General features: G+C 49.1%; 1 protein-coding gene across 4 annotated transcripts in view; it reads right to left on the bottom strand.

Moving 5' to 3' along the window:
• si:dkey-54n8.4 (coiled-coil domain-containing protein 92) overlaps positions 1–20738 on the bottom strand; it is a 76843-nt gene that overhangs the window by 23628 nt on the left and 32477 nt on the right. For 3 of the 4 annotated variants that reach the window (XM_038814828.1, XM_038814827.1, XM_038814829.1), the window contains exon 3: positions 4028–4075. The exons of the other annotated variant lie outside the window; for it this stretch is intronic. In XM_038814828.1, coding sequence (XP_038670756.1) covers positions 4028–4075 — 48 coding nt within the window. The remainder of the gene's footprint in view (positions 1–4027; positions 4076–20738) is intronic. 4 annotated transcript variants of the gene reach the window in all.

Here is a 20738-nt window from a genome sequence, read left to right as displayed (position 1 = left end):
AGGATTTAGCCTCCCTGGTATGGCTCAGTGGGTAGCCCTCACGGCTCAAAGTCAGAGGGTTTTGGGATCAAGAGCTCAGGCGCGCACTCCAGCGCAGTAGTGTGGGAGTGCTGCACTGCCAGGGATGTTATAGTTGGTGTGAAACATTGGCTTCTTAAGCAATGCCTCGATTTCACAATGCTCATCCGTGTTTTCAAATCCTTACAGAGTTCTGTAATCTCCTACTACAACCCTCTGTGAAATATCTGTACTCCCCTAGTCCAGATCTCTTGGAGGATTCCCAATTTTAATCACTCGGTCACTGGTGGCCATGCCTTCAGCTGTCTCAGCCCCAAGCTCTGGCGGCCAGTGTGCGGTACTCCGGCCCTCCGCTCTGGCGGCCAGTGTCGCGCACCGGCCCTCCGCTCTGGCGGCCAGTGTGCGGTGCTCCGGCCCTCCGCTCTGGCGGCCAGTGTGCGGTGCTCCGGCGCTCTGCTTGGCGGCCAGTGTGCGGTGCTCCGGCCCTCCGCTCTGGCGGCCAGTGTGCGGTGCTCCGGCGCTCCGCTCTGGCGGCCAGTGTCGCGCTCCGGCCCTCCGCTCTGGCGGCCATTGTCGCGCTCCGGCCCTCCGCTCTGGCGGCCAGTGTCGCGCTCCGGCCCTCCGCTCTGGCGGCCAGTGTCGCGCTCCGGCCCTCCGCTCTGGCGGCCAGTGTCGCGCTCCGGCCCTCCGCTCTGGCGGCCAGTGTCGCGCTCCAGTGGTCCACTCTGGCGGCCAATGCGGTGCTCCGACGCTCTGCTTGCCGGCCAGTGTCGCGCTCCGGCCCTCCGCTCTGGCGGCCAGTGTCGCGCTCCGGCCCTCCGCTCTGGCGGCCAGTGTCGCGCTCCGGCCCTCCGCTCTGGCGGCCAGTGTCGCGCTCCGGCCCTCCGCTCTGGCGGCCAGTGTCGCGCTCCGGCCCTCCGCTCTGGCGGCCAGTGTCGCGCTCTGGCCCTCCGCTCTGGCGGTAACTGGTAGAGCAATGACTTTGGATGCAATTGCCCAACCATCCATCCAGTCCATTTCCTACATTCTCGGATGGCCAAGGCTGAAATTTGAACATTTGATTTGATGGGAGAAATGACTGCATCAACCTACATCGGACCACAACATGCTGACGATTATCGCTGAAATGCTTTGTAGCGAACAACGTAGATACATTTAACTGGAAGTTAAGTAAGAACATGAGGAAGAAAGGAATAGAAGGGCGTGCTGATGGGGTTAGAGAAGGAAAGCTGGAGCTACTGTTCTATGTTCTAAACAATGGCAGAGATCTATTGGGCTAAATAGACTGTTTCTGTGCTGTAAATAACCTCTAAGAGTCAGACTTTGGTGGCAAATTTACATTGTTGTCTTTGTTAAATTTGGTATGAGAACTTAACTGAGCCGATACAATAAAGAACAAGCAGCACTTCCTTTCTCTGGCTATGATCATCTGTAAGCCTGGGTATCACAGTCAGGGCAGCCAAGACTACTTCCTGGAGCTTACAGGATTGTTCTGAAATCCTTTGAGAGCTGCATGAACCAAAGCAAGAGGAGGAACGGGCTTGCTCCAAGTCAAGTGACTTCTATAAGTGGGTAAAATGAAAATGTGAAAGATGGCCCAATTAAGAGAGGTGGGTGCTGGCAAATATCCACCATTAAACCACTGCTTCCTGCATTGTGGAAGGAAAGTCGGCTATTTAGAACTTCTGGATAACTTTCTCAGTGATATAAGGGACATTATTAAAAGGATTCGATATTAGCACGAAAGTCACTGGCAACGCATCTCACACCAGAGGTCATGGACAAGGACATTGGTTTACACACCACAGCAGAATTTGACACACATCCCCAGAATATCTGTTAAAATTCCACCCAATTAAAAAAAAACCAGAACTTCCTTTCCTCAGATTTGGTATTGATTCCAGGACACAACAGCATCACTGGACATTATTACATCTGGAATAATGGGCAGAATCATTGGATGTGATCCCAACATCATTGGTACAAATTCTGGACCCACAAGATGATAAATGAAATTTGCCATATTCAGTCACCGTTAATAAGGCATTCTTATTAATGGTTAGTCATGGTGGTTCCCATCCCCCGCAAAACTGCTTTGGTTCCCTGTAGGTTAACAAGAGATACATTACGGCAGCACGGTGGCACAGTGGTTAGCACTGTTGCCTACGGCGCGGGTTAGGTACGTTTTGGCACCAGCCGTTTTGGCGCCGGCCGTTTTGGCGCCAAAATAACATTTCTTTATTTGTGAATTAGCCTCAGGTGAGTTGGCTGCTGGTGCAGGTGCATTGAGTTGGGTGCTGGTGCGTTCTATCACCATCTTTTTATATATTTTTTAACTAAACCAATTCGCATACCCATATGATGGCTGAGGCAGTATCAACGAAACGTGGTAAAGAAAAATTTGTTCATAACGGATTCCTTTACGTCTTTGACAAAACAAGCAAAGGTGACAGCGAAGTGAAATTTTGGCGTTGTGAGCAAACAAACCGGTGCAAAGCACGTCTCCATACTAAAGCTGCAAACGTGGTGAGGCAGCTGAACAGCCATTCGCATGATGCTTCTGCTGCACAAGTAGAGGTTGCACTCGTGAAACCCTTGAGGCACCGACTGTAGTTGTTAATGAATGTTTGACAGACATATCCCAAGCTAGTCTACCAGCCATTCCTAATATATCTGCTTTGAGGAGAATGATAAGCAGAAAGCGTAATTATGTATTGAACAACAATTTACAACAATTGATTGTGCCAGAATGCTACAGGATATGTGTCCCTCAACCAGGAGTGGAAGAAAATGTTTTACTTTGTGATAGCGGACCAGGTCACGACCGGATATTAATCTTCGGAAGACAGAGCTGGCTACAACACTTATTGACATCTGATATGTGGTTTGCAGATGGCACATTCAGTATTGCTCCCAGCCTCTTTTCTCAGATATATGTAATTATGGTAAAAAAACACGGAGGAGTTACTCCTACGGTTTATGCTCTTTTGCCCAACAAGCAACGCACCACATATGCGAGAATGTTCGCATTATTGAAAGAAATCGAACCCAACTTGAAACCCAGTTCAATCGTCTGTGATTATGAACAAGCTGCGCACAGTGCTATGAAAGACATATTCCCTGATGTTCAAATAAAAGGATGTTTTTTTTTCATTTAGCTCAAAATATGCAAAAACATCTAGCTAGTATGGGGTTCCGTAGTTTGTATAACACTGATCCAGATTTCGCGTTAAAAGCTAAAATGATTATTGCCATTGCCTTTGTACCTTTGAACAAAATCGATGAACATCTGGATGCTTTAGCGACCCAACCGCCGCAAGAACTTCAAGATTTACTCAACTGGTTTGAAGATACATATGTTGGTCGTCTGAACAGACGAGGAAATGGTAGACGAACACCTTTATTTCGCCCTGAGATTTGGAACCTTTATCAGAGAACATTAAACGGGGAAGACCGCACAAACAATAATGCGGAGGCAGCCCACCGTCGATTGAAATATGAACTTGGCATGCATCATCCCACCATATGGAAACTAATTGATGGCCTGCGTAAAGTACAGAAAGGTAGAGATGCATATTATGAAAGGTTACTAGCCGGCCATGAACCGCCACAAAAACTAAAAAAGTATAGAGATGCAGATAAAAGAATACATGAAACTGTTCTTAAATTTGAAAACATGGATGCTATCGAGTACTTGAGGAGCCTTGCTCATAATTACCAAATGAACTAAACTAAAGGTTTTTTAACTTTAGTTTTTAACTAAATGAACTAATTTAAGGTTAGTTAAATTTAAACTAATTAATATTGATGGTGTCCAAGAGGATCTGTCAGGCGACAACCTGTTGCGAGGAGGCTCACGTACTGACGCAGTCGTTTACACAGGTACTGATTATTTCCTTATGCTGATGACTCAGATGTTACTTCGAACTTTATGTTGCAAGGTCCCCACAACAAATCACCCCCAAAATAGTCGGCAACTTAATAGGTTATCTGGATGTGCGTCTCTTACCTGATTGGCCGTTTTTTGACGACTTTGATGCGAGTTCATACGTCAACTCTGTAAAAGACAGCCAACAGCACAAATCAGTAGGTGGAAGGTTCAACCCTCACGGCCACTAATCTGCGCAGGGGGCGGAACAGAAGGGGGACGGGACTGCCACCTGTCTCTGCTATGGAGACGACTGTCTGGCCTGTCCAACTGGACACAGAGGGTGACGTTACGCGTCTGCATTCTGCCTGGCTATGCACTGGGCATGGTTTCCCAAATCTGGTTGCAAACCCCTGGGCGTGGCATGCCTAAATTCCTGATGCACACTTGCAGCAGACAAGGCTTCCCACCAAGGGCATTCGGTACTCGTAAAAATTAACCCTTCCCAAACAACGTCTGCTCTGTTATGAACATAAATTTGATCCCATTCCACTTAAAATTTGGAGGCGCCAGTTAGTAACTGCAACACTATGGTTTGCAACGACAGCAATAACACATTGCCAAGGACTCAGGACAACATCCAATTGCATTGCCAGGTCCCTTCAGTCCACTAAAGCACTTCGCTAAGGCGAAATGGAAGGTGAGCTGCAGAAGGGGCAGAAATAGCAGCAATGACTAAAGTCATAGTGAAAGAGATAGGTTTGCGAGGAGGGGAGAGAAGATGCAAGGCAGAAAGGTGGGGGTTGGGACTTCCGGTGGCGGCGATGTCCGAGTGAGCCGCACATTCGGTGGGCTCTCACTCCGGCGGGGCTGAACAGCTGATTCCCCGCGATAACGGGACCAGGGGGGCGGCAAAAAGGCTGCCGGGAACAGAAGAGGAGAGCGGGCTGCAGCAGATGGAAGTGTGGGAGGCCAGCAGATGAGGAAGAAAGAGAGAGAGAGAGACGGAGGCAAGGAGGAAGCTGGCCTGAAGGGTAAGATGGCGGACCCACGGACCTTCCTTCCTCCAGGACAAAGGAAAAAAAAAGTTTGGAGTTGCTGAGGAGGGACAGCTTGGACCCACTTCAGATGCCCAGGAGGTAAAATTCCAGGAGCTGGGCGAAGGAAAGCGGCAGCGAAGGCGCTGAGGAGCGGGCTGCGGCACATGGAACAGCGGGATTCCAGAAGGCAGAAGAAGGAGAAAAAGGGACAGAGACAAGGACCTGAAGAAAATTACCTGGGACCTAAGATGGCGGACACACGGACCCCGGACTCAGCAATCCAGCTGGCGCTGGATAACATGCTCCAGGTAATGAAGTCCAGTTTTGAAGCGCTGAAGCGGGACAGCTTGGACCCAATCCAGAAAGCGGTGGATCAGCTGAACCAGAGGCTGGACGCCCAGGATGTTAAAGTTAAGGAGCTGGGAGAGGCGGTGGAGGAGCAGGCGGATGCGCAAACGGTTGCAGCGCTAGAAGTGGACGGCCTGAAAGAGCGGCAGAGAAGACTGCTGGACAGAGTGGAGGAGCTGGAGAATAGAGTCCGCAGGAATAATCTGAGGATGGTCGGCCTCCCGGAGGGGGCGGAGGGAGCTGATGCTGCAGCGTTTGTAGCAGACCTGCTGAAGCAGCTGATGGGAGCTGAAGCCTTTCCGCGACCGCTGGAGCTGGAGGGGGCACACAGAGTGCAGGCAAGGCAGGAGCGGCCGGGCGGACCCCCCCACCCGATGGTGATTAGGTTCCACAGGTTCGTGGACAAGGAGCGGGTGCTGCAGTGGGCAAAGTGCGCCAGGAGCAGCACGTGGAACAACAGTGTTCTCCGCATTTATCAGGACCTAAGCCAGGAGGTGGCTCGGCGGCGAGCAGCCTTTAAGAATGTCAAGGAGGTGCTGTTCAAGAAGCACGTGAAGTTTGGTCTGCTGTTCCCAGCTCGGCTATGGGTCACGCACCAGGGTCAACACCACTACTTTTCCGAGCCCGAAGAAGCGATGGATTTTGTGAGGGACCTGGGGCTGGTCCCGAAAGGAGGCCCCAAGGACGCGAGTTAGGGCCCGAGGACTTCTGTGGGAAGGAACGCCGAATGTGCCTGGACTGCTGCTCAACGGTTTGCTGGGCCAAGGGGGCCAAGCGGAACATTTGAGACTCTTTCCTTTGTTCATGGACATTTATGTGCTTTTTCTCTTTTTTTTGTGGATTTTTGGGCTGGTTTGTGCTTTTTGTGCAGCTCGCGGAAGCCACTGGAGCCGGCTTGCCCCAGTGGGTGGGGAGGAGGACGGGGAAACAAGGGGAATGGGACAGGAAGGCGCCGGAGAGTTGAGTCACCGGGCTAGCAGATTGGCTAGTCAAGGAAGTCAGATGGGGGGGGAAGTTACAGCCAGTAGATGGCAGGGGTGGGGGTATCGGGGGATGGGGTTAGGGGAGGGGGGGGGTTGTTCTGCTGACGGGAGAGGGACTTGAAGGGAGGTCGAGGGTGGAGGCAGCCAAAGGGCGGGCCAGGAATGGCGCGTCGCACGGGTCAGGGGCCGGCCCGAGAAAGGCTATGGCTGACTGGCGGGGTGGGGGGGGGGGGGGGGGGGGGAAATGTGCCCCCCGACCAGGCTGATCACCTGGAACGTTAAAAGGGACTGAATGGGCCGGTTAAGAGGGCGCGGGTGTTCGCGCACTTGCAGGCTCTGAGGGCGAACGTAATTATGTTGCAGGAGACACATCTGAAAGTGTCAGACCAGACCAGGCTAAGGAAGGGCTGGATTAGCCAGGTCTTCCACTCGGACTTGGACTTGAAGTCCAGAGGGGTGGCAATCATGATCAACAAGCGCGTGCAATTTGAGGCAGAGGGCATATCCGCAGACAGGGGGGGCAGATACCTGATGGTACGGGGTAGACTGGAGGGGAGAAGAGTGGTGCTGGTGAATATATATGCCCCGAACTGGGATGACGTGGACTTCATTAAAAGAGTGCTGGGGAAGATCCCGGACTTGGATTCTCGCAGGCTAATAATGGGAGGGGACTTTAACATGGTCCTTGAGCCGACTTTGGATCGGTCGTGTCCCAGAACGGGTAGACTCTCAGCAATGGCAAGGGAGCTGAAAGAGTTTATGGAGCAGATGGGGGCAGTGGACCCCTGGAGAGAGGGACAGCCAACAGGAAGGGGCTACTCGTTTTACTCGCACGTCCACAAAGTATATTCCAGGATAGATTTCTTTGTACTAAGCAGGGACTGTGTGGGGGAGGTAAAGAACACGGAATACTCAGCAATTACCATTTCAGACCATGCCCCGCATTGGGTGGACCTGAAATTCGGGGGAGCGAGCTATCAACGCCCGCAATGGAGGCTAGATGTGGGACTGCTGTCGGAGGAGGGGATCTGCGAGAGGCTTCGGAAATGTATAAAAAATTACCTGCAGGTGAATGACACTGGGGAGGTCTCAGCGGTGACCGTGTGGGAGGCGCTAAAGGCAGTAGTGCGGGGGGAGCTGATTTCAATTGGGGCCCACAGAGCCAAGGCAGACCGGGCAGAGATGGATAGATTGGTCAGGGAAATGGGTCGGATAGATGAAGAGCACGCGGAGTCCCCGGGGGAGGTTTTACTCAGGGAGAGGTAGAGACTACAGGCGGAACTGGGGGCACTATCCACGAGCAGGGCCGTGGAACAGCTTAGGAAGGCGAGGGGAGTGGTATACGAGTATGGGGAAAAGGCCAGCAGACTGTTAGCGCAGCAACTCAGGAGGAGGGAGGCAGCCAGGGAAATAGGTAGAGTGAGGGACGAGGGGGGGGGCGCAAAGTGGAGGATCCGGCAGAATTGAATAGGGTATTCCGGGACTTCTATCGTAAGCTGTATACTTCGGAGCCGCCGGAAGAACCGGAGGGGATGAAAAGGTTTCTGGACGGGTTAACATTCCCAACAGTTGGCGGGGGTGGGCCCGGTCTTGGCGAGGGTTTTCAATGAGGCAAGGGACAGAGGGACCCAGCCGCCGACAATGTCACAAGCCACCATATCTCTGATATTGAAGCGGGGTAAAGACCCGGAGGTGTGCGGGTCCTACAGGCCAATCTCCCTGATTAATGTAGACGCCAAGCTCCTGGCAAAGGTACTGGCGGGTAGAATGGAGGACTGTGTACCGGAGGTGATTGGGGAGGATCAAACGGGGTTCGTGAAAGGTAGGCAGCTGGCGGCCAATCTGAGGAGATTGCTCAATGTGATAATGATGCCCCTGGCGGGTAGAGAGGTGGAGGTAGTGGTGGCAATGGACGCCAAGAAGGCCTTTGACCGGGTGGAGTGGGACTATCTATGGGAGGTGCTCGGACGGTTTGGGTTCGGGGAGGGATTGGATCAAATTATTATATCAGGCCCCGAGGGCCAGCGTCAGGACCAACAGAGAAGTGTCGGAGTACTTTAGGTTGTATCGAGGGACCAGGCAGGGCTGCCCGCTCTCCCCGCTGCTGTTTGCGCTGGCCATAGAGCCGCTGGCGATTGCGCTGAGAGCTGCAGAGGGTTGGAAGGGGATGGTGAGGGGCGGGGTTGAACACAGGGTTTCTCTTTATGCAGACGACCTGCTCCTGCACGTGTCGGACCCAGTGGCCGGGATGGGAACTATACTGGGAATGCTGAGGGAGTTCGGCCAGTTCTCAGGATACAAATTAAATACGGTCAAGAGTGAAATGTTTGTGGTCCAGGCAAGGGGCCAGGAGAACAGATTGAGAGGGCTACCGTTTAGGCTAGTTGAGGAAAATTTCCGGTATTTGGGAATCCAGGTGGCACGAGACTGGGGCAGGCTGCATAAGTTAAATTTGGCCAGGGTGGTGGAGCAAATGAAGGGAGAGTTTCGGAGATGGGATGCACTCCCGCTGTCGCTGGCAGGGAGGGTGCAAACTGTAAAGATGACAATCCTCCCTCGATTTTTGTTTATTTTTCAGTGTCTCCCGATCTTTATCCCACAGTCCTTCTTTAAAAGAGTTAACGGGCTGATCATGAGCTTTGTCTGGGCGGGAAAGTCTCCGCGGGTGAAGAAGGCGATGTTGGAGAGGAACCGCAGCGAGGGAGGGCTGGCTTTGCCGAGTCTGGTCAATTATTACTGGGCGGCCAACATCGCTATGATAAGGAAGTGGATGGTGGGTACGGGGTCTATTTGGGAGCGGGTGGAGGCGGCTTCGTGCAGGGGCTCCAGTTTGGAAGCCCTGGTCACGGCTCCTCTACCGCTGCCGCCGGCCAAGTACACCACCAGCCCGGTAGTGGTGGCGACCCTGCGGATATGGGGCCAGTGGAGGAGGCATGTGGGGGAGATGGGGGCGTCTGTCTGGGCGCCAATCTGCGACAACCATCGGTTTGCCCCCGGCAGTATGGATGGGGGGTTCAGAGTATGGAGGCGAGCAGGGGCGGGAAGGGTGGGTGATATGTTCCTGGAAGGGAGCTTCGCGAGTTTGAGGAGCTTGGAGGAGAAATTTGGGTTGTTAAGGGGAAATTATTTTAGATACTTACAGTTGCGGGACTTTGTTCGTAGACAGGTCCCATCTTTCCCGCGCCTCCCGCCAATGGGGATCCTCGACAGAATAGTCTCTAGGAGGGAAGAAGGGGAGGGCAGAGTCTCGGGTATTTATAAGGTGCTCATGAGGGAGGAAGGGTCCCAGACAGAGGAACTGAAACTTAAATGGGAGGAGGAGATAGGCGGGGAAATGGAGGATGGGCTGTGGGCAGAGGCCCTGAGTAGGTTAAACTCAACCGCGACATGTGCTAGGCTCGGGCTGATCCAATTTAAGGTCGTTCACCAGGCCCATATGACGGTGGCTCGGATGAGCAAATTTTTCGGGATAGAGGACAAATGCGCTAGGTGCGCGGGAGGAACAGCGAACCATGTTCACATGTTTTGGGCATGCCCTGAGCTGAGGGGGTACTGGGAGGGATTTGCGGGGGTCATGTCCCAGGTGCTAAAAACAAGGGTGGTGATGAGTCCAGCGGTGGCAATTTTTGGGGTTTCGGAAGACCCGGGCGTCCAGGGGGAGAAAGAGGCCGATGTGCTGGCCTTTGCTTCCCTGATAGCCCGGCGACGAATATTATTGGCGTGGAGGGACTCAAAGCCCCCGAAGACTGAGTGGTGGCTTGCGGACATGTCAAGTTTCCTGGGGATGGAAAAAATTAAGTTCGCCTTGAGGGGATCTGTGCAGGGGTTCACCCGGAGGTGGCAACCATTTATTGACTTCTTTGCGGGAGAATGAGTGTCAGCAGGGGGGTGGGGGGGAGGGGGGGTAGAGTAGAATAGGAGGGAAAATATGGCGGGTAGTACCGGTGGGAGGGGAGCGGGCTTGTGCAATATGTTACGATGGAAGTATTGAAAGTACGTGGATGTTTGCACATTTTTGCCTTTTTTGCTTCCTTTCTGATGATGTCTGTAACTGTTTATAAAGCCAAAAACTACCTCAATAAAATTGTTTATTAAAAAAAAAGAAAGGTGGGGGTTGGAGGGGGTGGGAAGAGTGCCAGAGACGCATTCCTATTTATTTCACAACATTAACCTACCCAATCCATCCAGATTTGACAAACATGACGATGGGCAGGAAAGAACCTACTGGTCCATCCAGCCCGTTACGTTTTGTGCATCACAATACATTTGGAACTGGTGGACGCTCCTGTGGGCCAGTAGGTCACCCGCAGGCAGCAGGACTGTTCCCTGGCACGTCAAACAACAGGCCTTGATAGGCCTTCCAGGAGCCTTAATTGGTGACCCACCACTTGCAGGGGAATAGCCCTGTTGCCCACCCCATGCTGCATCTGGGAAATGGCCCAGGGACTGGATGGGGTCAGGAAACTGGCACGCCAGCCAATGATGCAAATGGTTGCCGTGGTATTAGCTTCCATCAGAAGCTAAAAATCCTGGACTTACATATTGATGGCAGTGCTGTGTCCGTCCTCGTTCTGGATCGCTAGCCTATTCACCAATGTACTGCTGGGGGAAGCCTAGCCATTTGCACCATGTCACTATATCATGGTGATCTAGAGCCGCCGCCGTTGTCTAAATCAGTATTCATTGGGACTTATGAACTCAGCAACACGCGCAGCGTAGTCCAGTTTTAACAACACGGTGTATGCCCAAAGAGGTGTTGCCATGGGATCCCCTCAAAGCCCAGCTCTTGCTAATGCCTTTGTTGGTTTCCATGAGAAAGGCATCTACAATGGAATGACCCCTGCCCTCCTACCCCTTGCATTCTTCCGATACGTAATTGATACGTTTGCAATATTTGCACCCACCGCTGCCTCCAAGAATTTCCTTGATGCTCCAAATTCACCTTTGAAGTGGAGCAGTCAAATGAGTTCCTTTTCCTCCAAGTGCTAATAGAGAGATCTGCCTTCTCTACCACTATCTACAGCATGCATACCCTCACTGATCAATACGCGTGTTGAGATGCCTGCAGTTCTATGCGCTGTATGATTGGCCTTATTGACAACCTTGTAAAGAGGGCCCCCGAGTCATTTGCTTACCGTGCAAGCTTGATGCTGGAATGGGGCGAGTCAAAGCCATCCTGTGGAATAATGGCTACCCTGATCTGATCATTGCGCGCCGTAAATCGCACAAACACAGGAATGGGTCTAAAGCCACCACCTTCGATCCTGAAATGTGCCCAGTCTACCTCAGAGGGTAAGGCATTGCAAAATGTGAGCAACAGGTGAAGCCAGCCATTTCACGCTGCTCCTACGCAGTTAACAACACGTGTGGTATTCTCCACTGACAGAATGCCTGCTGTCAAGCCCAAAAATACATTCTGCCTATCACACTAATGAATAATGTGGTATATAAATTTCAGTGCTGGGGTGATGCCAAGTACATCGCAACCACTGGTGCAAGGGTGTATCTTCTGCTGTTTGCATGTGGCTGAGTACTGACTGTACCCAGCCAGCCCGCCCTTACAAAATTCAAAAGCATGGTGTCCAATATTAATTGTGATTCTGTGGTTGAACAGCACTTGCTAAACAATTCTGATTGGGCTGAAAATTACACTGACCATCAATTTAAAATCATCAGTAGCAATTGAAGTGTGAATCATTTACCCTTGCTAGAAGATACATATATTCATTCACAGGACCCTGTCCTTTGTAGTCAGAAGGATACTGCATCCTTGCCAACTAAATAAAAACTTGGGGGGGGGGGGGGGGGGGCAAGCTATTCCCTGGTTCATTCCTCAGGATAGTGCCTTGACCAGAGTCGCCCTGCCTGGTTTGAATTTAAACAAGAGCTTGGCAGTTAACTGTTCCCTGGTGCATTCTCCAGAGCAATGTGCCTACCAACCAGACTCCACGTGCCAACCAATCGGTATTCTCTTCTTGTGCAGTACAAATTATTTCTCCCTCTACAATTGGCATCTTGCGAATCTGCCCTGATCGAGTGCAAGGTAAAATGTTTTGACTGCATGTCTCTTTATTCATAAATACTCTAAGGCTCTGCTCCCAACCCGCTATTGGGAAAGGCTGAACAAGCGGAAACGTTTTCATTTGGGAAAAAGAAGGCAGAGGGGTAACCGAACAAAGAGTTCAATCAGGTAGATCCGGAGAGAATATTGCTTCTTGGGATAAAATTCAAAACTAGGTGCTAAAAATATAGAATTGTCACGAATAAGTCCAATCAGGAATTTAGGGGAATCTTCTTTGGCCAGAGCATGGTCAGAATGTGGAACTTTCTCCCACAAGGAGTTCTCGAGGTGAATAACACATATGTTTTTAAGGGGATCCCAAGTACATAGCCTTTGTTAAAGAAAAAGAAAGTTATGCTGATTGAGTGAGATGAAACCGGGTGGGATGGGGCTTGTGTGGGACATAACGACAGACCAGTTAGGCTGAAAGACCTGGATTCTCCACCGGCGGAATGCTCCAGCCCGGGGGTTTCCCCGACGGCGGGGGGCTGCCTCACAATGGGAAACCCCATTGACCGGGCAGCGTAACGGAGAATCCCGCCAGCGGGGTGAAATAGAAATGTGGCGCGGCGGGGCGAAGAATCTGGCCCGGTTGTTTTGCTGAAATTCTATGTCGTACCTTATCACGTTGTTGCAGTGTCACAATACCTCAAAATAATTAAAGTACACCAATTTGTGTCGGCAAACATCAATTATAAATCTCAATACCTCATCTGATGAATTACTAATTGAACTTTGGTGGTGTTGGGTTGCGGGCGGAACCAAGACATTGGGAGAACTCCCCAGTCATCAGCTCGCTCCATTATTGCACAACCTTCAAATTATTTTATTTATTTTTTTAAATTTAGAGTACCCAATTCATTTTTTCCAATAAAGGGGCAATTTAGCATGGCCAATCCACCTACCCTGCACATCTTTGGCTTGTGGGAGCGAAACCCACGCAAACACGGGGAGAATGTGCAAACTCCACTCAGACAGTGACCCAGAGCCAGGAACAAACCTGGGCGCCATGAGGCTGCAGGGCTAACCCACTGCGCCACCTTGCTGCCACCTTCGAATTATTTGACACCTTCCCCCGACTGTACCCCCAGCATCTAATTAGTGCAATCAAGAAAATAAAGTCTTGCATTTATAGAGCGCTTTTCACAACCATCAGACCACGCAAAGTACTTTATAGCCAATTAAGTACTTTTTTGAAATGTAATATTGTTGCAAGGTAGAAAGTGTGGCAGCCAATTTGCTCACAGGAAGCTCCCACACAAGGCAGTGTGATGATGACCAGATAATCTGTTTCGTTTTGGGGCAATGTTGATTGGCGAATAAATATTAGCTCAGACCCAGAGACAACTCCCCCACTCTTCTACAAAATAGCACCATGCAATCTTTTACATCAACCCAGGTTAACTGGTGTAATATCTGACTGAAAGGTGGAAGCTCTGACATTGCGGCACTCCCTCGGTGCTGCATTGCAATGTCAGGCCTGCAGTGGGACTTGAACCCGGAACCTTGTGATTTAGAGGCAGGAATGCCACTGACTCTGCCATGTTGACACCTGTGGTAAAATCTAAAGCATTGTACAATGGAGAGCTAATATTAGTACAGGATAATCAGCTGATCAGATTTCAGAGATGTGGAGAAAGATGTCTATTATCCTGCGAATATTCCCCCAGAGGCTGTCGGAAAGCTTTTATAAATCATAAACTGCTCTGGATTCTCTGTGAGCTGGGCAATTTGCAGAGAACCAGGAACAGTACGTGACTCGTAAAAGCTTTCTGCTGCTGGATGAGCTCAGCTGAGCCACGTACAAGGCTCCCTTACACAACACCATTATTTTTTAAGTGTGGAGTTTTAAAAATTTATTATGCAGGCTTTATTGATTCAAGAAAATAACAAATACAACCCCTTGTGAAACAACAGAGTTCAAGTTACTGAGCTGAGTACTGAATGCGGCGACTGCATCATCATCCAGCCCTCAATCTCCGCATTGGTGACATTAACTCCCACATACAGCTTTCAGAGCTAAGGCAGCCTGCAACTCACAGACATGCTTGAATCGCCAAACGTTTGTTTGTCTGGACTGTTGAAGAGACTGTACACTCTGCAGCAAGGAACCAGCGACAGCGGATCTGCATGCATTTCAAACATCTGTACAAGGGTAGTGAGGTAGAGATGGAGGGGTGTGTGGGAGGAGGGGGGGGGTATATTTTTATTGAGCAAGCTGTTGTGATGTGAAGTGCAGTTCTTGAAAGGGTGGAGAAAGTATGTTTCACTAGTGATTTTCGTAAGGGAATTGGGTCGCTACTTTAACAAAAAGGCAAATCCTTCAGAGCCACGGGTCAAGAGCAGGGGAATATGACTAATTGAACAGCTCCTGCAAATTGCCAGCACAAGTCTGATGGGCAGTTTGGCTTCCTGCTTTATGATTTTATGGTCCCAATAATGGTCCCAATGGGTTTTGGGAAGACCTTCAGATGGCAAGCGGATTAAAGTCACAGAAATAAAAGCGAGATGAGTGTTTGAAGGGGAATGGGACAAAATGAATAACTCTCTTGGGGAGATGCAAAGAGCCAAATGACTTCCTTGCTTGCGGAGAGATTCTCATCGTCCTGCGCCGCATTTCTGTACCTTTGGAGACCCACGTGGCGTGGAGCAGCTCGCCTGCCTAATCGTTTAGTTGAGCGATAGAGGAGTGGGTGGAGCAGGAATGGTAAACAAGAGTGTCAGGAACAAATCAGCCGAAACATTGAATTAAGAGATGGGCTATCACTAGACTGTGGGGAATTAATTTTAATTATCTCGTGCAGCGAACGTGCTGTTCTCTCTGCCATTGAAACTAGCAGGATCACAGCAGGGAGCTGACTGTGTTTATATCATAAGACCATAAGACCATAAGACATAGGAGCGGAAGTAAGGCCATTCGGCCCATCGAGTCCACTCCACCATTCAATCATGGTTGATTTCAACTCCATTTACCCGCTCTCTCCCCATAGCCCTTAATTCCTCGAGAAATCAAGAATTTATCAATTTCTGTCTTAAAGACACTCAATGTCCCGGCCTCCACCGCCCTCTGTGGCAATGAATTCCACAGACCTACCACTCTCTGGCTGAAGAAATTTCTCCTCATCTCTGTTCTAAAATGACTCCCTTTTATTCTAAGGCTGTGCCCCCGCGTCCTAGTCTCCCCTGCTAATGGAAACAACTTCCCTACGTCCATCCTATCCAAGCCATTCATTATCTTGTAAGTTTCTATTAGATCTCCCCTCAACCTCCTAAACTCCAATGAATATATATCATAACCGTTGTTGCACTGGCATCAGCTACCAAATCAGGAGCTGTCAAGGGAATCATTCGTTTTTTTGCCATGAGCATTGTATTCACATAAATCAGGAAGGGCTGCTCATCAGGAATTTACATTTGCACAAAAGTTTATCTTATCCATTTAACGCGCTAAAATCAATTGATCATTGAAGTTCTTCCAAAGGGCAACTGATCTCAAACTATTAGCCGATTATTTATGGCTTGTCATGAACTGTTGAAAGTTGCAGTGTGCCCACAGTACACACGCAAAATCTAACGGAAGACACGCATTGATGTAGCGCCTTTCCCAACCTTAGGACATCCCATAGCACATTGCAGTCAGAAAAGTACTTTCCAGAGTGCAGTTACTGTTGTAATGTAGGAAACATGGGAACCAATTTGCACGCAGCAAACCCCTGCAAATAGCAATGTGATAGTGACGCAGTTAATCTGTTTCGAGTGACGGGGGGGGGGGGGTAAGAGTAACTGCCCAACTCTTCTTTGAAATAGTGTCACGTGATTAGTTATGTCCACCTGAGGTGGATCTTGGTGTATCGTCTTATCTCGAACAGTGCAGGGCTCCCTCAGCGCTGCACAGGAGTGGATTGGATTGGATTTGTTTATTGTCATGTGTACCGAGGTACAGTGAAAAGTATTTTTCTGCAAGCAGCTCAAACAGATCATTTAGTACATAGAAAAAAAAGAAGAAAATAAATACATAATAGGGCAACACAAGATAAACAATGTAAGTACATAGACACCAGCATTGGGTGGAGCATACAGGAGTGTAGTATTAATCAGGTCAGTCCATAAGAGGGTCGTTTAGGTGTCTAGTAAGAGTGGGGAAGAAGCTGTTTTTGAATCTGTTCATGCATGTTCTCAGACTTTTGTACCTCCTGCCCAATGGAAGAAGTTGGAAAAGTGAATTCGTCAATCGGGTAGGAGGGGTCTTTCATTATGCTGCCCGCTTTCCCCAGGCAGCGGGAGGTGTAGATAGAGTAATTGGATGGGAGGCAGGTTCATGTGATGGACTGGGCTGTGTTCACGGCTCTCTGAAGTTTCTTGCGGTCTTGGGCTGAGGCAGTTGCCATAACAGGCCGTGATGTGGCCAGATAGGATGATTTCTATGGTGCATCTGTAAAAGTTGGTAAGAGTCAGTGTGGAAATACCAAATTTCCTTAGTTTCCTGAGGAAGTATAGGTGCTGCTGTGCTTTCTTGGTGGTAGCGTCGACATGGGTGGACCAGGACAGATTGTTGGTGATGTGTACACCTAGGAATTTGAACCATCTCCACCTCGGCCCCGTTGATGTTGACAGGGGTTGTGTACAGTACTTCGCTTCCTGAAGTCAATGGCCAGCTCTTTAGTTTTGCTGGCATTGAGGGATAGATTATTGTCTTTGCACTGATTTGTCAACCTCGATTTGTTTTTGCGCTCAAATCTCTAGAGTGAAACTTCAACATTCTGACTCCAAGGCGAGAGTGAGAGTGTTACCGACTGAGCCACGGCTGACACTGACCCAAGTGGATCAGCCTCAGTGCAGAGGATAGTCATGTGATTCTGAGAGTCATCAGAGGTTTTACGGCATGGAAAGAGGCCCTTCGGCCCATCGTGTCCACACTGGCCATCAAGCAGCTATCTACTCTAATCCCATTTTCGCCTTGCGTGGGGGAGTTAGTTGCTGAAGTGGACCAAAATAAAAGTCGGTGAAAATCGTACCTTTCAAACACAAGTTCCAAATTGGCTTGAGCAGATTAGTTGGGCACTGCACTGGACCTCAAGAGCACTTGGGCAAGTAACGGTTGTGATGAACGGTATTAATAACTGCCGTAAACGGTACCCGACCTTTAATACCTTGCCCCTTTAAGAGGCTTGGAACCCTGGGGGATTCCGCCTCTGGCTATGCGCCCAGGAAACTGTATATAGGATAAGGCTCCATGTGGTGAGCACACTTCTCTCGGATGCTGTTCAGTTCTCTGTAGATTAAAGCCTTTTGATTACCGACCTCGCTCTCGCGTCGTAATTGAGGGTGCCTCAACGGTAAACCCAAATCCGTCCATCCTGCCTCCTGATTGTTCTTTAGTGAACCTGTGCAGGTGATTGTATGCTTCTGCCTGGCTGATGACGACCAGATCTGGCTTGCCACATCCTAAAGACTGAACCGTTCAATGATAGGATCCAGCCAGTTAAGCGAGATATTGCAAAGTGCTGGATGTCTTTTTTCAGAACTAAAATGACACTCCTGGTAGCCACCTTGCTTTTAAATATCTCCCTGTCTGCTGTCAGATCTGGCATTTTATTATTTTTTTTAATGACAAATTATTCAGTGTTAGGTCCCTTTTTCCCCACTGAAATTAGCTCAATTTGCAGTCCGATGTGCTGGGCTTGGATTCTTTTATATTTTAATTGGTTTGCAAAGGAACCCGATGAGTCGCTATTCTCGAAATGTTCTCTGCAGGTTAATGTTCTGCTTTAAACCCCAGAAACAGATGCAGCTTTGCACCCTCTGTGGTCAGACGCGCAACATACTAACAGGAATCCCTCCCCATTTTTACCACAAGTCTTTGCCCAATCCCTACAGTAACAACTTTGTATATATACTTTAGCATGGGAGAGGTTACACAGACACAATTAAACGGCAAAAGATTTTAAGAAAGATCAGGACAGGTGAACAAAAAGTGGGTAAAATACATTTTCAAGGAGGGTCTTATTCAAGAGAGAGAGAGAGAGAGAGAGAGAGAGTGCCACATCATGGGGACTAGCCAACCAAAGACACTTAGAAACATAGAAAATCGGATCAGGAGAAAGCCATTCGGCCCTTGGAGCCTGCTCCACCATTCAATAGGATTATGGCTGCTCATCCAGATCAGTAACCTCTTCCTGCTCCCCCCCTCGCCCCCATATCCTTTGATCCCTTTAACCCCAATAGCTATATCTAACTCCTTCTTGAAAACATACAACGCTTTGGCCTCAACTGCTTCCTGTGGTAGAGAATACTACAGTCTCAACACTCTCTGGGCGAATAAATTACTCCTCATTTCCATCCTAAAAGGTTTACCCCGTTTTCTTTGAGTTTGACTCCTGGTTCTGGACAACCCCACCATCTGAAACATCCTTCCTGCATCTACCCGGCCTAGTCCTGTTCAAATTTTATATTTTTAATTTTATTTTTCAATCAAGGGGCAATTTAGCGTGGCCAATCCACCTTCCCTGCACATCTTTGGGTTGTGGGGGTGGGATTCTCACTTATTCTTCTGAACTCCAGCAAATATAATAATTGACTCAAATTGCTCCTTATACGTCAATCCCACCATCCCAGGAATCAGTCTCCTGAGCTCCCTCTGGAGCAAGAACATCCTTCCTCAGACAGGGAGACCAAACTTCACCACAATATTCCAGGTGTGGCCTCACCAAGGCCCTGTATAATTGCCGCAAGTCATCCCTGCTCCTGGACTCGAAACCTCTCGCAATAAAGGCCAACATACCATTTGTCTTCTTTACCGCCTGCTGCACCTGCATGCTTGCCTTCAGCGACTGGTGTACGAGGACACCCAGGACTCGTTGCATATTCCACTCTCTGAATTTGTAGCCATTCAGATAATGGCTTCCTGTTTTTGCTGCATACAAAAGTGGATAACCTCACATTTATCCGCGTCATACTACAGCTGGCATGCATTCGCCCCCTTATTCAGCTTGCCCAAATCGCACTGAAGCATCTCTGCATCCTCCTCACAGCTCACCCGCCTCCCCAGCTTTGTGTCGTCTGCAAATTTGGAGATATTACATTGGAGTTCCCTCATCTAAATCATTCATGTCACATTGTGAATGGCTGGGGTCCCAGCACCGATCCCTGCAGTACCGCACTATTCACTGCCTGCTCTTCGGAAAAATACCTGTTTATTTATACCCTTGGTTTCTTGTCTGCCAGCCAATTTTATATCCATCTCAAAACACTGCCCCTAATCCCATGCTTTTAATTTTACATGGTAATCTCCAGGTGACACTTTGTCGAAGCCTTCTGAAAGTCCAAATAAACCACATCCACTGGCTCTTCCTCGTCAACTCTATTAGTTACATCCTTGAAGAATTCCAGTAGATTTGTCAAGCATGATTTCCCTTTCGCAAATCGCTGTTGATTCTGTCCGACTCTACCACTGTATTCCAAGTGCTCTGCTATAAAATCTTTGACAATGGATTCTAGAATTTTCCGCACTACCGATGTCAGGTTGACTGGTCCATAATTCACTGTTTTCTCTTTACTTCACCTTTTTAATAGTGGGGTTAGATTAGCTACCCTCCAATCTGTAGGGACTTTACCAGAGAGTCTATAGAATCCTGGAAGATGACCACCAATGCATCCACTATTTCTTGAGCCACTTCCTTAAATACTCTGGGATGTAAATTATCAGGCCCTGGGGATTTATTGGATAGTTGTGGATTTATGCAAGTTGGAATAGCAGCAAGAGAGTAGCAAAGTCAGGGAGGAGTGACGGGTTAGGGTCAGGATTTCAGGAATAACCGAATGGTGGCATAAGTGGTTAATGGAAAGGGGAGGAAGGAGGAGGAGAGAAAAAGCCAAGAGAGCCAAAAAAAAACACCCCAGACGTAATGGACTCTGGACTGGAATAGCAGCCAAAATGCGCATTTAAAATTAAAGGTAATAAATCTACTGGTAGACAGATTTCCTTCCCCCCCCCCCCCCATCCAGCAGAGTCTTGGGAACCAAAAACAAACAAATGACTTCAATCATTAATCGGTTTCCACTAGCACTACCACTTACATATCAGCCCTTCCACAAAGTCAAAAACACAGAACAGCCGTAACAAGTATTCGTTCAGAGAAACTCTCAAATACAACACACAATAATAAATACAGAGCTAAAATGAGATAGGATTAGAAAATTTGGCAGGCAAAAAATTAAACACGCTTGAACAGATTTGCTCTTGAGAGAGGATATTGTTCATTGTGACACTCTAGAATTTAAACAAATGCATGGTGAGGCATAATGCCCTCTATAATTTCAGGGGAACCATATCAGGGGCAGGGATTGTAGGTAACAGATGAGGAACATATCAGCCGTGACAGAATGGCGGAGCTAGACACGATGGGCCGAATGGCCTAATT

Source organism: Scyliorhinus canicula, chromosome 12 (assembly GCF_902713615.1).
Source record: "Scyliorhinus canicula chromosome 12, sScyCan1.1, whole genome shotgun sequence".
Lineage (NCBI taxonomy): Eukaryota > Metazoa > Chordata > Chondrichthyes > Carcharhiniformes > Scyliorhinidae > Scyliorhinus > Scyliorhinus canicula.
Note: the sequence above shows the minus strand (reverse complement) of the source record. Positions and strands in the feature narration are given on the sequence as shown.